This window comes from Trichogramma pretiosum, unplaced genomic scaffold (genome assembly GCF_000599845.2).
Source record: "Trichogramma pretiosum strain Unisexual culture from Peru unplaced genomic scaffold, Tpre_2.0 scaffold22, whole genome shotgun sequence".
NCBI classification, from domain to species: domain Eukaryota; kingdom Metazoa; phylum Arthropoda; class Insecta; order Hymenoptera; family Trichogrammatidae; genus Trichogramma; species Trichogramma pretiosum.
In genome coordinates this window covers 1,373,732-1,386,225 of record NW_019640932.1, presented here as the reverse complement: position 1 = coordinate 1,386,225, position 12,494 = coordinate 1,373,732, and the positions used below count along the sequence as shown (strand labels likewise).

At 39.5% G+C, this 12,494-nt stretch overlaps 1 protein-coding gene across 5 annotated transcripts in view; it reads right to left on the bottom strand.

Moving 5' to 3' along the window:
• Positions 1–5,708: 5,708 nt before the first annotated feature.
• LOC106648895 (complexin) overlaps positions 5,709–12,494 on the bottom strand; it is a 156,537-nt gene continuing 149,751 nt past the window's right edge. For all 5 annotated transcript variants that reach the window (XM_023457782.1, XM_014366043.2, XM_023457781.1 and 2 more), the window contains 2 exons: positions 8,140–8,269; positions 5,709–7,186 (listed from right to left, as the gene is read on the bottom strand). In XM_023457782.1, coding sequence (XP_023313550.1) covers positions 7,113–7,186; positions 8,140–8,269 — 204 coding nt within the window. In that variant the 3' untranslated portion in view covers positions 5,709–7,112. The remainder of the gene's footprint in view (positions 7,187–8,139; positions 8,270–12,494) is intronic.

Genomic DNA, 12,494 nt, shown 5'->3' with positions numbered 1-12,494 from the left:
TAGTGTTGAAACCCCCGTAAATTCTGCAAGCTTTAATTTTTTTTTTTCATCAAACTGTTCGCGTAACAAAATATAGGCTTCTTTTTTATTTATTCTTCTTATGATAATCGCTTTGCAACTGCTTACTTACTTTCGCGAGTATAATTTGGTACCATGAGGAATCATTTTCTTATTATAGATCTGGTTCTCTGTTTTGGTTATGACCTTTTGTATTTTTACATCAACTCTATTCTAACTTATTACTTTTGATTTACTTTTTAAATGACGAATACAGCTATCGAACCAAACCAATTGTAATTACCAACTTTGTCAATAGTTACGAACAATTTTGAGTGTAAATTCATGAAAGTAAAGCAATCTTACACAGGTCCAAATCAAATAAGACCTTTGGCCAATCGTGAAAAAATACATAAACGTTCATGTATGCGATACATTACGATATCTCTCCGGGGAAATTTTTTTATCTAGCAAACTGCGTGTAGCGTTAGAAAAATATGCATCTGAGAGTAGGTCTGTGTCACATCGGAGCAATCGCGAACAAGGACCGAACAATCAACTATTATTTACTGATATGCTAAGGGCTGCCAGAGCGAGCCCCTCTTTCATCACTGTATTTTTGTTTGTTTTAGAAGTTTTGCGGGATTTTTTTTCGTCAACTCCTATATATACCCATCGTTTTCTCTGTAACTTTGTTTTTTTTTGTTTTTATAAGCTAGGCTACTAACGATTAAAACTTCTCACTCTATATACGTTGCGTGTATCGCTTTTTTCTCATTAATTTGATCGGATAACTTTGGAGAGTTCGCCTCCCCGACCGAGCTTCGTTAAGTATACATACGGTTTTTTCATTTTATAGTAACGACGACAAGTTACAAAGCAGCAATAGCAGTAACGGTAATTGAGTTTTTATTTTTTTTTTCAATGAAGAAGTCTTCCTTCACCATTCTTCATTCGGAAAAAATTGACAGTCAGTAATAAGCACATTTAATAGAGGCATGCAACATCGAGACACGAGAGAGATTAAACTATTATATAGTTCACCATCGATATTTTTTGTGTTTTTACAAAGCAGCAGGCTATTTCGCGCTTTTCATTGCTTTTAGTCATTTATCAGTGTGTTATAGATTTTTTTCGCTTAATGCTTTCTTGAATTTCAATCGCGTTCGCGAGAAAGACAGTGAAAGAGGAAAGCTCTATTTGAACGCGAGAAAACATTTTTCGCTTTGCTTTTTTCAGATTGCGATTTTTGTCTTCAATTTTGAGAAGGAGATTTATGGAAACAATGAGAGACTGGAAAATTTTAAAGCGAGTTTAAATAACGTCGATCTGAACTACATTAAGACACTAAGGGCGGTTTTGATCGATTAATGGCGCACACTTTGATCGGAGCGGTCCGTATTATCGAGGCAAAATTAGTTTAGTCTGAATCAGAGAGGTGCAATGCAAAAATCTTCGATTAGTTATATTCCAGTGGAGAAGTATTATCGATTTCGAGTTGGAAGCTGTGTGAGTGCAGTAGCTCGTAGATTTATATCGGTGCACATTCGAGTGTAAGAAACAAGTTCTTTTGTATGCTAACATTGTTTTAATACGATTTTTTAAATTAAATTTTGATGAAACGAGTGCACATATAGTTTGAAACTTTGCTGTTTTTTTTTTTGAAATGTCGAGCAAATATTATATAACTGTTTGCGTGTATTAAACCCTCGAAAATCCATACAGTGTTAAAAATTTTTCATTAATTCACGAACATCAAAATTGGCTGTCACTTTTATCGTTTATCTAACGAACCATATTGTCTTAGCATCATTTATTTATTTGTATTTTTATGTATTTTTTCGTACAAATCTACGTTCACATTTGTTAATCTCTATAATTCAACATTTTATCGACACTGGTTTAACTACGGAAGCTTTTTCGCACTTTACAAACGTTTATTGGTTACTTTATTTTTCATCAATTTTTTTTTACCTCGTATATAATAACTGCAGTGAATAACAATTCAATTTACAATGTAATACTTATTCGTAATATTTTTTTCACATTCATTTAGAAAAAATTCACTATCAGGATTTCGATGGTAAATACAACATGTGTTGATCTGTGTGAGCGTGTATTTTGAATTCATTTCTTGTTTTATAACTAACAATAAGATCGATATAAATCATGATCCAGGTTGCGGTATGGGAATGGTAATTACTGAAGCGTTGAAATTACTCAGATCTCTCATCTCCCGGGATATTTCGTTTTTAGTTTTCTGGCACAAAGTGCATACTCGATATATAGAGCGAGAGAGACAGAGAAGCAACACATAGAAATAAAGCAGCACAATCGACGCGTCAAAGCAGAAAGATTTTGCTGAGCTGCACACAATATATAGAGTGTCTTTTTTTTTGTGGAAAGCGTTCGGGGTAATATTCGACTTTATTGATTGTTGTTGTTCCTGTACGTTCGCACTCGATTGTTGTCAATGTTTATAAATCGGAAAGGATTTTTCTCTTTTGTTACTTTTCTTCACGTAGATTGGAAATAAAAAAATACATATTATCCGTGTTTACCATCGGTTTTTTTCTATCGTCATACAAAAAACAGCTTTGTATACCGCGTAATATACTTACTATTATGTATATTACTTAATATTTCTTATACTTCGTTTCAAATTTTGTCAGAGTCCGCGTGTGGGTGTGTGTTGAGTGTGTTTCAAATGTTTAACATGTGTTTTCCTCATAATCATTTAATCTTATGTATGCCATCGTACGTCGCTATGCCTCGCACAGGTCTCTTTCCTCCGTCGTGGTCTCGCACTGCACTCGCACCTGATTTATCGGTAGAGAAAAAACTTTATACTTTTTTTGTTAACTACACGCACCAGAATACTATAGAGGTTTTCTGAGCTGCATTAACTTTAATATTTCGAGGTCGTAACGCGCTACGATACTTGCCGCTTTGAATCTCATTTATACGTCGTCGCCGTCTCGTAAAACCGCCGATCCAACTCGAGCTACGGTATAAACAGTTATTACAGCCGTTGATGAACACTTTCAATATAGTCGCTATTATAGCTGTGAGTGAGGATATGTGCGTGTGTGTGTGTGGATGTCACTTTTTTCTACGTTTGTCCAAATTCGATTTTTGTCAGGGATACTTTTAACAGTTTTTTTTATTTATTTAATATTAATCGTAATTATTAAAATTTTTATCATTGATTTCTCGATATATCAAATGTCACACTGACCGTACAAACGTGTAAAAGCATATTTACTTGTTTTTAGTTTTACTTAATCTGCATTGATCACTTGAGAAAAACCGAAAAAATTATGGAAATAATTCATTTTATCACTTTATTATTCTTTCTTTTGTAATTCTAACGCGTTTAATGACTCGGGTAATTTATATTGTGCGCGTGTGTCTCGTGTAAGTGTGTGACTGTAATTTACTTTAATATTAATACATTTATAACAATTGCATATATCAAACTGACAGAGATAGTCGCAATCGACGCATATGTTTTTATTTTTTACCTCTTTTACAAACCCGGTTGGCTTTTGCACTTTTCGCAGAATCGTACCCGAAAGAACACACGCAGCAATTAACAACGTCCACTCGAACTCGTTTGTATATATATAACATCATCATATGTATTTCATAATGGCTTTTAATTTTTGTTTTTTTTTTGTCAATGAAACGTTTACGGGTGTGTGTGGATTATGCACTAGTGTATTTATAACTGTATATCGCCGTGTGTATCATCGTCGTCGTATTTCATCATGTATCGTATAGTATAGCTTAACTAAAAATTTATATATTTATAAATATCTACACATACGTGCATACACACGTGAGTATACGCATACATACATATACGTGTGTATTTATTTATTTATATATGTATATATGTATAATATTTTATGTATAAGGCATGCATCACCTGCCGGCAGTTGGTGCTCTCAAGAGAACCATTAAAGCCGCCCGATAACTCGTGGAGCGCGCGCATGTACACGCCTAATTTATTGCACAGGGCTTATATAATATATGTATAATAATATATACTTACAACATCGAACTAGTTTTCATTAATGATTATTTTTTTCTTCAAACGTTAATTAATTTTTTGTCAACAAATGTTTTTGCCCGCTTATACCGGATTGCGCATGCGCGCGCGCGTGCGTCTCCAAACCTAAAGTCACTCTGATCTTCCTGACCAAGACCGCTGACGACGTTTTTTCACGGCCTCTACGTGTATTTTCGAGGGCCCGAGGGCAATCGCTCGATGCGTCGGGAGCATTATTTTTTAAAGAACTCATTACCGCATTTTTGTCTAACGATTTTTTTTTCAAATAACTCGTGTCGTAACGCGTAACGTTTACTCGAAAGTATCATTATTTATTTTTTTTCGTTTTTTTTATTCGTAAAAAATTCGTCTAAGAAAGTAGTACTTTTGCATTTATCAATGGCGTGTGTACATTTGTATTTTACGAGCACATAACGGCAGCGAGTTTCTTCGAGAGGTTGGCTCGCGCATTTTTTTTGACAAGTATATAATTTTCAAGTTATAAGTTTTGTTTTATATTTACGTAATCACCGTAAAAGGGGGCGCTAAAAACAACTTTCGAAGTGAGTGCAGCCTTTCCCGTTTTATAATGTTAAAGTAATGCTCGCGAATGCAGTACATCGGAAGGCAATTATATTTTCATCGTTTCAGGCTCTAGAACAACACGCTCGATACAGCAACGCCAAAGTTCGCGTATAATTTTCAGACTCAGACAGAGATAGAGTTTGAATCTTCTTTTCCTCGAGATGGGGGAATTCGTGCACTCGCAACAACGTACTTCAAATAGGCTCTAAAGCAATTTCGTCTGTTAATTTATTTATTTTTATGCGGGTTCATTTTTTATAGAAAAAAATCGAACTTGTAACAAGATCTTACGGAAGTCGCGACGTCGCGTTAGAAACGCGTCTCTTACTATCATTATCTATAATCGTTCACGGCTAATATTTTTTTTTAATAAATATTCAACAATAACAATAACAACGTGGTTGGATGACGCGCATATGCATTGCATACGACGCGCCGCCCGTTTATATCCGACGTTTCTCTTTCAACAAAGTTCGGCTAAACTCTCCCAACGCGTCGAGCTTGCGCCTCTCTCATTGCTCCGCGCGTACAAGAGCTTTTTTGTTCAAGCGGGGTTGTGTTCATTTATATTTATATAAAATCGTCGCATGGTCGCAATGATCAAGTTTTACATCGGTCAAAATATGCGGTCGACGCGGAGAGAAACTGCCCTCGACGAAACTTCTTAAGTTTTAAATCTCAAGATTATCGTTAGTAATATTTATTAGATCACCTCGGTGTATGTGTAACAACAGTTTTTTTTATTTTATTTTTTTTTTTTAATTCAACATGTTTTTTTCACCGCACTGATGACGCGAAAACAAAAAAACTTTATTTACACGATGCGCTCCGCTCGTTTTGATTACTAATTGTTCTCTCACTCAATCACCAGTAAAACTCGCTCACAACATCACCACCATAATCATCGCTTGAGAAAATCGAAGGCTTTTTTGCGCGCAAATAATTCGCATCTATAATTTTTACAAACTTTCGAGCGCGTATTTGAGGTCTATATAATCGATGCGCACATACACTCATATTACAGCTACGTGTATTTTTATTCAATTAATAACTTTTTCTTATTCTCTTAATCTTTATCTCACAGTGGGTTAAATCCGTTTATCTTTTTTTTTTCTTTTTTTTTTATAATAGCAATAATACTTACAGTCATAATTGTAAGAACAACGAACCACATTTGTAGGGGGAAAAATAAAAGTTACTGACACACGTAGTCTGGTTTTTATGTAACTTATGTATATACAAGTAAAACACAAACACACAAGTTGAAAAGAACAATTTGCATTCACTTGCTGATTTCATCTCTTTTCGTTAGTTACTGATAATGCTTGAAATATATTATATTACCGAAACAGCTATCACACTTTTTTATTTAACGCTAATGTGACGTCTTCTCTTCCTCCCGTGTAATAATATTTATAATTCGATTCGCACCTAGCAACTATGTATAATACGTTATCATAATAGCTTCGTTACTGTGTGTTGCGCACCTGTTCGTTTTCTTCTAAAATGTTCATTATCCTCCATCACTATAGAAACTTAATGGCTAATTATTTTTTGTCTTTATAAATTTGCAGCATTCACTTTTTTTTGGCATAAACGAAGTTTGTCTCTTCGTGGCCGGTGGCGATTACAATTTGTTTATAGCGTGTGAACGCGTAATTACTTTTTTTTTATAATATATACATGGTTAATCGTCATTTATTTGTTTTTTCTTTGTCGTCGCATATGGATTTAGTCATCATAACAAGATGTCGTTTCGTTAGTTCTTAAATAATGTTATAATCCCCTCGGTCGAAGCAAAGCATTTCTACGACTGCGCGCGGGTGTAACAACATTTTTTTTATAAGTGCAGGTCGTTTTTTTTTCTAATCGAATAACATTTGGGTGACAACTAATTTATTGTAACGTTTTTTTTTCTAACATTGCCTCAAATACCACAAATTATTACTATTTTTTTCAGTTTCTTCGTTAATACTCTTCGCTATTCTCTTGTTTTTGTTTTGCTTAAACTTGTCGAAATGGCACTTGAGTTTTTTTTTAAATTTATTTTTCATTATTTTATTTGACGAACGAAGCGATCCGCATGTCTCTGCAAAAATGGATAAAGCTTGTTTGGGTCGTGTGCCGCATCGATGGTCTCTCCTCCTCTGTTGCAAGATGAATTTAATCCTCTTGAAGAGTCGCTCTAGATTAATTATTACATTATAGGGTCGAGTGCTTTTGTGTAACGTGTCGGTGTGTTCATTTATTTAATATCAATTTTTTTTTAACTATTAACTTCATCTCGCGCATTCTATAACTAATTAGCTCCGACACTGATGTACCTAATCTTCAGCGATGTCGTCGTCGTCATTGTCGTGAGCTTGCGGCGATGGCAGGAGGAGGTTTTAACTACTGCTGTTGGTGCTGCTGTTGCTGCTATTGCTGCTGCTGTTGCTGCTGTTTTGCACGAGCGCTGCTGAACAAGCGGCTGGACTCATTGCAGGCTGCACTTGCCTTCGATTTGCGTTTTCAGTTCTTCAACCTGCGTCGTTATCGTGTTTTTCAATTCTGTTGAGAGAGAGGACAGAAAAACAAAAGGCTTGCATTCGTTCGATCGATCAATATTATATCATGTGGTATATGATGCTCGAGTTCGGATGGGCCAAACGTTCGAGAGCCGATTGATATTCCGGCGGCGCAAAACCGCAATAGAACCGTCGCGAATATGTCCATAAATTTCTATTGACGTCGACTGTATCACGAGTGACTTTGCAGTTACGAGCGATGAATGTATGTAGGTGATGAAGCGGGGTCGCTCCCCTCAAGGAATTTATAAATTAGTCTATTAAAAAATGCACCGAGGACTACGACGTGGCTAGATATAAGTCGGTGGGTAGAGTTATTCTTTTGATCGATTTTTTTTTTCACGAAAACGAGAGAGAAAGGGGAGCGCGATGTACAGAAACAGACTGCGAGAGAGGACTGTTTGTGTAACGCGTTCACGTATTTAGTTAAAAGCGATTCCTCGCACGTTTTGGGCTTTATATATGCTAAGGTTCGAGAGTCGTGGGAATCCATGGAAATATAGCTGGATGGAGAGAGAGTAAAAGAGAGAGAGGTAAAACGACGCGATATCACTGCAGTATTCGCCTATTTGATTTCTCGCGAACGGCTCGTTAACCCATCATCGATCGGCCCACGCGTGTGTGTGTGTGTGTGTGCGGTTGTTAGTTTAACGCGTCACGTACGACCCGTATAACGCATAAATCACATATTGCCAATCTAGAGCTGCCGCGCGTTGCCTATACACACATAGCTGCGGTGTACACGTATTCTACGTATATCTATAATATAATATCGTGCCACGCGCGCTTCGAGCGTATATACTTTTTAAACTCGGACTCGCGCGCGGCTTCTATATAGATTATATTTCACGCGAGCTTTTTTGCGTGGCTTTGCTTTATCTGGACTGCGACGAAATGGTCGATGGGCCAAGACACGTTATATAAATATAAACTCACTCGTCAATTCGTCCTCGTCCTCCGCCTCGGCCTCGGCTGCCAGCTCTTCGGGCGTCTTTTTCTTGCGCATAAGCGGATTCGGCTCCTCTTGCTGTATCTCTTGCACCTCCTCTTTTTTCTTTATGTTGTACTGAAAAATGTCAAAGCAAACGTGGGACGCGAGGGTCCGAAGTTAAATAGTATTCGTGCGTGCGACGCAGCTTTTATATAGGCATGAGTATATAATATAATATAATATATTACTATAGTGAAGTGTGAGATGAGGTTACACGATAACACATACAGATAATTATTATGTAACTTTGAACTTTGCTTCGGCACGCGTATACGCGCGCATTCCTGGTCACATAACTTGCGAAAACAAATTACATCGAAGTTCTGCAATAACAAATCCTAATGGTCTGTGGCACGTACACACACGCACACCCTTGCAACTTTGCATTCGCAGCAGCAGAAATGAATAGAGAGGTATATAGATGTATAGAGAAAGAGACATTATGCAGAGTTTCACGTACGACAACCTCGAAACTGTCATTCGACTGCGTAGAGCGTATATACACTCGAAATGGATCCTCGAGCCATAACGTAAAGTAGATGCGCTCGACGAGCGGATTTATAAGCTCTCTCTCTCTCGTGTACATTATATACATACGTATATAGCGCGTAACCAGCAGTAGTACTCGATTATGCGGAACGTACTACGCGATTTATATATCGTGGATTGTAAATCGTCGACTGCAGTCGGCAGCAAGCACATGCACGGCTGTCGAGGGCCGCGTGGGCGCGCGATGAAAGTGGAGCTTTCTCGACGAGATAATGCAGTCGCGTGCGGCGATGGCTGCCGCTGCTTAGCCAACTCTAGCCTGTAGATGAGTAGCTGCGCGTGCACATTAAAGTCCTGCCTCGCTTTCATAATACTATGCTAAATGCAACGTCGCGTCGCAAATTACTCTTGCATCTTGTCAACGTGCGTATAATAAGAGTTACGTAAAATACTTTTGTCATCGATGTTCCTTATTTACTCGAATTATTTCGATTTAACTTTATGGTATCAATGAGGGATGACTCGTCCCCGACAGCGCTGTATAATCGTGTATATCTGTAAATTTCGCGCTGTATTTGTTCGCACTAGCTCACGTGTACGCATGTTATGAATTATCTCTCGGCTTGACGTTTGGCTAAGGATACATGGATCGGTCTCGCACGCGCGTATCACAATCGCACTTGAAAGTCGGAAATGAAGAGCGCGCGAGAGAGTCGAGAGGAACGAAATAGCGACAGAGTGAAATAGACAGCAAGTGTGTCTCGCCCGTACGTGTGTATTAATTAAGCTCTCTCTCTCTCTCTCTCTGATCCCCCTCGTGGATCATAACAGCATCGCGGCGTTCATCGAGTGGACTCGCTGGCTCGCGACGTGTATGGGCTTTGCCTTTGTGCGAATATTATATATACATAACGGGCGTCGGAGCACACGCATCGGTGGAGCAGAGGGGGAGAGAGGCTGCACTCGAATTCTTGCTGGACGCTCGTCCGGATGGAGATGCGCCGCTGCCGCGGACAAGACGAGATCGAGAGCAGGGGGGGGAATCGTGCGCGAGGTATATACGCGTGCGACCGGTTGATCGACTGCAGCGAGCCGCGTTATACATTTCGATGTGTGATTGACAGCGACGTTCACGAGACTGTACGCGTGTGTAGTCCGTGGTTTCGATGCACACGTACACACGCACTCAACCGTACGTATATCCATGCTACATACGATCGACGCGCTTCCAATCGGATGCTCTTCTTCCGCAAGAGCACTAGTGTGTACGCGCGCGCGGCCCGTGGACGCAAATTGACACGAAGCACGGGGGGCGCGGGTCAGCCGCCGGACGAGACTCGAGTACTACACGTATCATCGAGCTGCCCGCGCGATAACGTCACGATGACGACGATCCTTATCGGCGCGCCTGTGCGACGAGTGCGACATTTTGCATTTTCAACGCGCGCAACGCCGTTGATCGCACGAAAGCTCGCGAGCGCTCGACACGACATCAACGCGCGCTTCGTATTCTTGCGGGGGAATCGAATTTTTTGTTGTTGTCGCTGTTGTTGATTATTATATATAATGTTTCGCATATGTATATAAAGCGATACGCGCACGCCGCACTGCTTGCCGCTGTAATTTTCATTAGTATTCGCGCGAGCTGCGTCGAGCAGTTGCTACAATCAGCCTGATTGTCGCCTGTGCACATGCAAATGCCACGACTGCGCTGCGTATGCGCACGTATGACGTTCTCTCTCCCTCTCTCTTTTACTTCGGAGCTTTATACACATATTTCGTGTGTATACGTGTGTGCCAAACGAGAGTATGCGAGTGCGCGGTGCAAGTGTATACCTGCTGCGCTCGACTGAGATCGCGCGCGCCAGTTGTTATTTGCAAATTGCTCGTTAACCGCTGAAGCTACTACTACTATTACCGCACTTGTACACAACATATTATATCGTCGCTCGCTCGCACGTTTACTTCAAGCGTCTCCTGACGACTCTCTATGTGCTCTCTGTGCATAGAGGCTCGTTTACCAATAGTTAGACTTGCCGACTGTATACGTACTAAGACTCGAGGTTTTCTGCACCTGTATATACTGTTTATGTAGTTACGCTATTCCTCTCGCGTCCCTCTCTCTCTGTACATATATTTTCGCATATAATTTACTGAGGTACCTACTTCGCAAGCTCGCAGGTCAATCCGAAATTCAATTCATTATATGGAACGCTCATCCTGTGCCGAGGAGAGATTTTAATTTGTATATCGCCAGTCACGAGATCAACAACCCAATACGTAAAAATTCGTCTGCATTGCGGATTTTTTTTTTCCAGAACTGTCAGCTTACCCACATACCCCCCGCGTATATCAGCTGTCTTTGTCAGCGATTTTTTTTTTGTGTGTGCGTATCTCTCGTTCCAATTTTTTTTTTCACGCGCTGCTCTGAGATATTGCGTATATTGTGCGACGTGTTGCAACGCGCGATGAAGAATTTAGTTTTGTGTGAAATTGAAATATACCGTGATGAAAGGGGAAAGAGATGGTTATATGTGCATTCGCTGCGTAAGTGAAAATATAAATTAAGTATGAATAATACAATGAGTTCCATTCAATTATTTTTGTATAATTAGTCGTCGGCGTCGGGCGCAGCCAGGACCCTCGGTGAAATTCTCAAAAGGAGTCAGCCTGACTCTATTAGGAAGTCGCCATATTGAATGCAGGGACTCCCTACTAGAGTCAATTTGACCCCAGTTAAGTTTGGACTTCTTTCTTCTCAAGTAGTAGCAGCAGGAGCATCAGCAGTCGCAATTCTTAGAGGCCGCTGGAGTATATATTCTTTTACCACACCTTTTTCGTCTTTATATAGTCGTGCAGAGCCCTATCGTTCGACCGAGAACCGCAATGATCTTGAAATTTTTTTTGGACACGTGTTTTTGTGGGTGTACGTGTGTGCGAGTGTATTTATGTACGCGATTACAAAATTCAAGCGAGATTCGTTGATGATTTGCATAAACCCGTGTATATACATTGCAAGTTTGCTCAGAGCGAGAGAGAAACAGAGAGAGAGAGAGAGAGTGAGTGAGAGGCTCGAGTCTCTGCACATGTGACGCTACTACAACATTTAACCGAGCTGAATCATCTCGACGTTCTTCGTGGCAGTATTTACTCTCTGAGTCGTGTGCTCTCGTGTGTATATATTCGTGTCATGATATATGTACACTTGACTTGGGTGTAATTTACAGCTGGTGCATGAAGCTCCGATGGCTCGGGCATGAATAAGAAAGTTTTGACACTCGGCAACTCACCTGCAACACAAAAGCAAAATACATTGTCAATCACGGGCACAGAAAATTGAAAACTTTATTCTATAAATGTATTGAAATGAATTATATAAGTATGAGCGGTGGTATGAATTGTTTATCTGCGCGTGCAATAAGATGCAGGGATCGAAACCAACATTATTCAGAGGCCTCGACATTACATTTGACTTTTGATTATACATTCGCGAGACAGATCGAGTTGTTATCGTTACACTACTGGACGCGCGTGTAACAATCTGTGCGTATATGCGAGCTATTCAAGCTTCCTATTTTGCACGTTTATGTAGCTATGTTGAAAGGTGCTGTCCTTTATACGAGGGGAAAAAGGAGAGAGAGAGAACGAGAGAGGGCAACGTACGTAGTATTTTTAATTAAAATTCCTCGTGATTTCCAAAGGAAAATAAAAAACAAAGGAAAGAAAGCTTATAGTGTGTGCGCGCGCGGATCATCGTATAGTGTCTAGCGCAAAAACATCGTCGGCGTCGTTTAACTATGACAAATGAAAC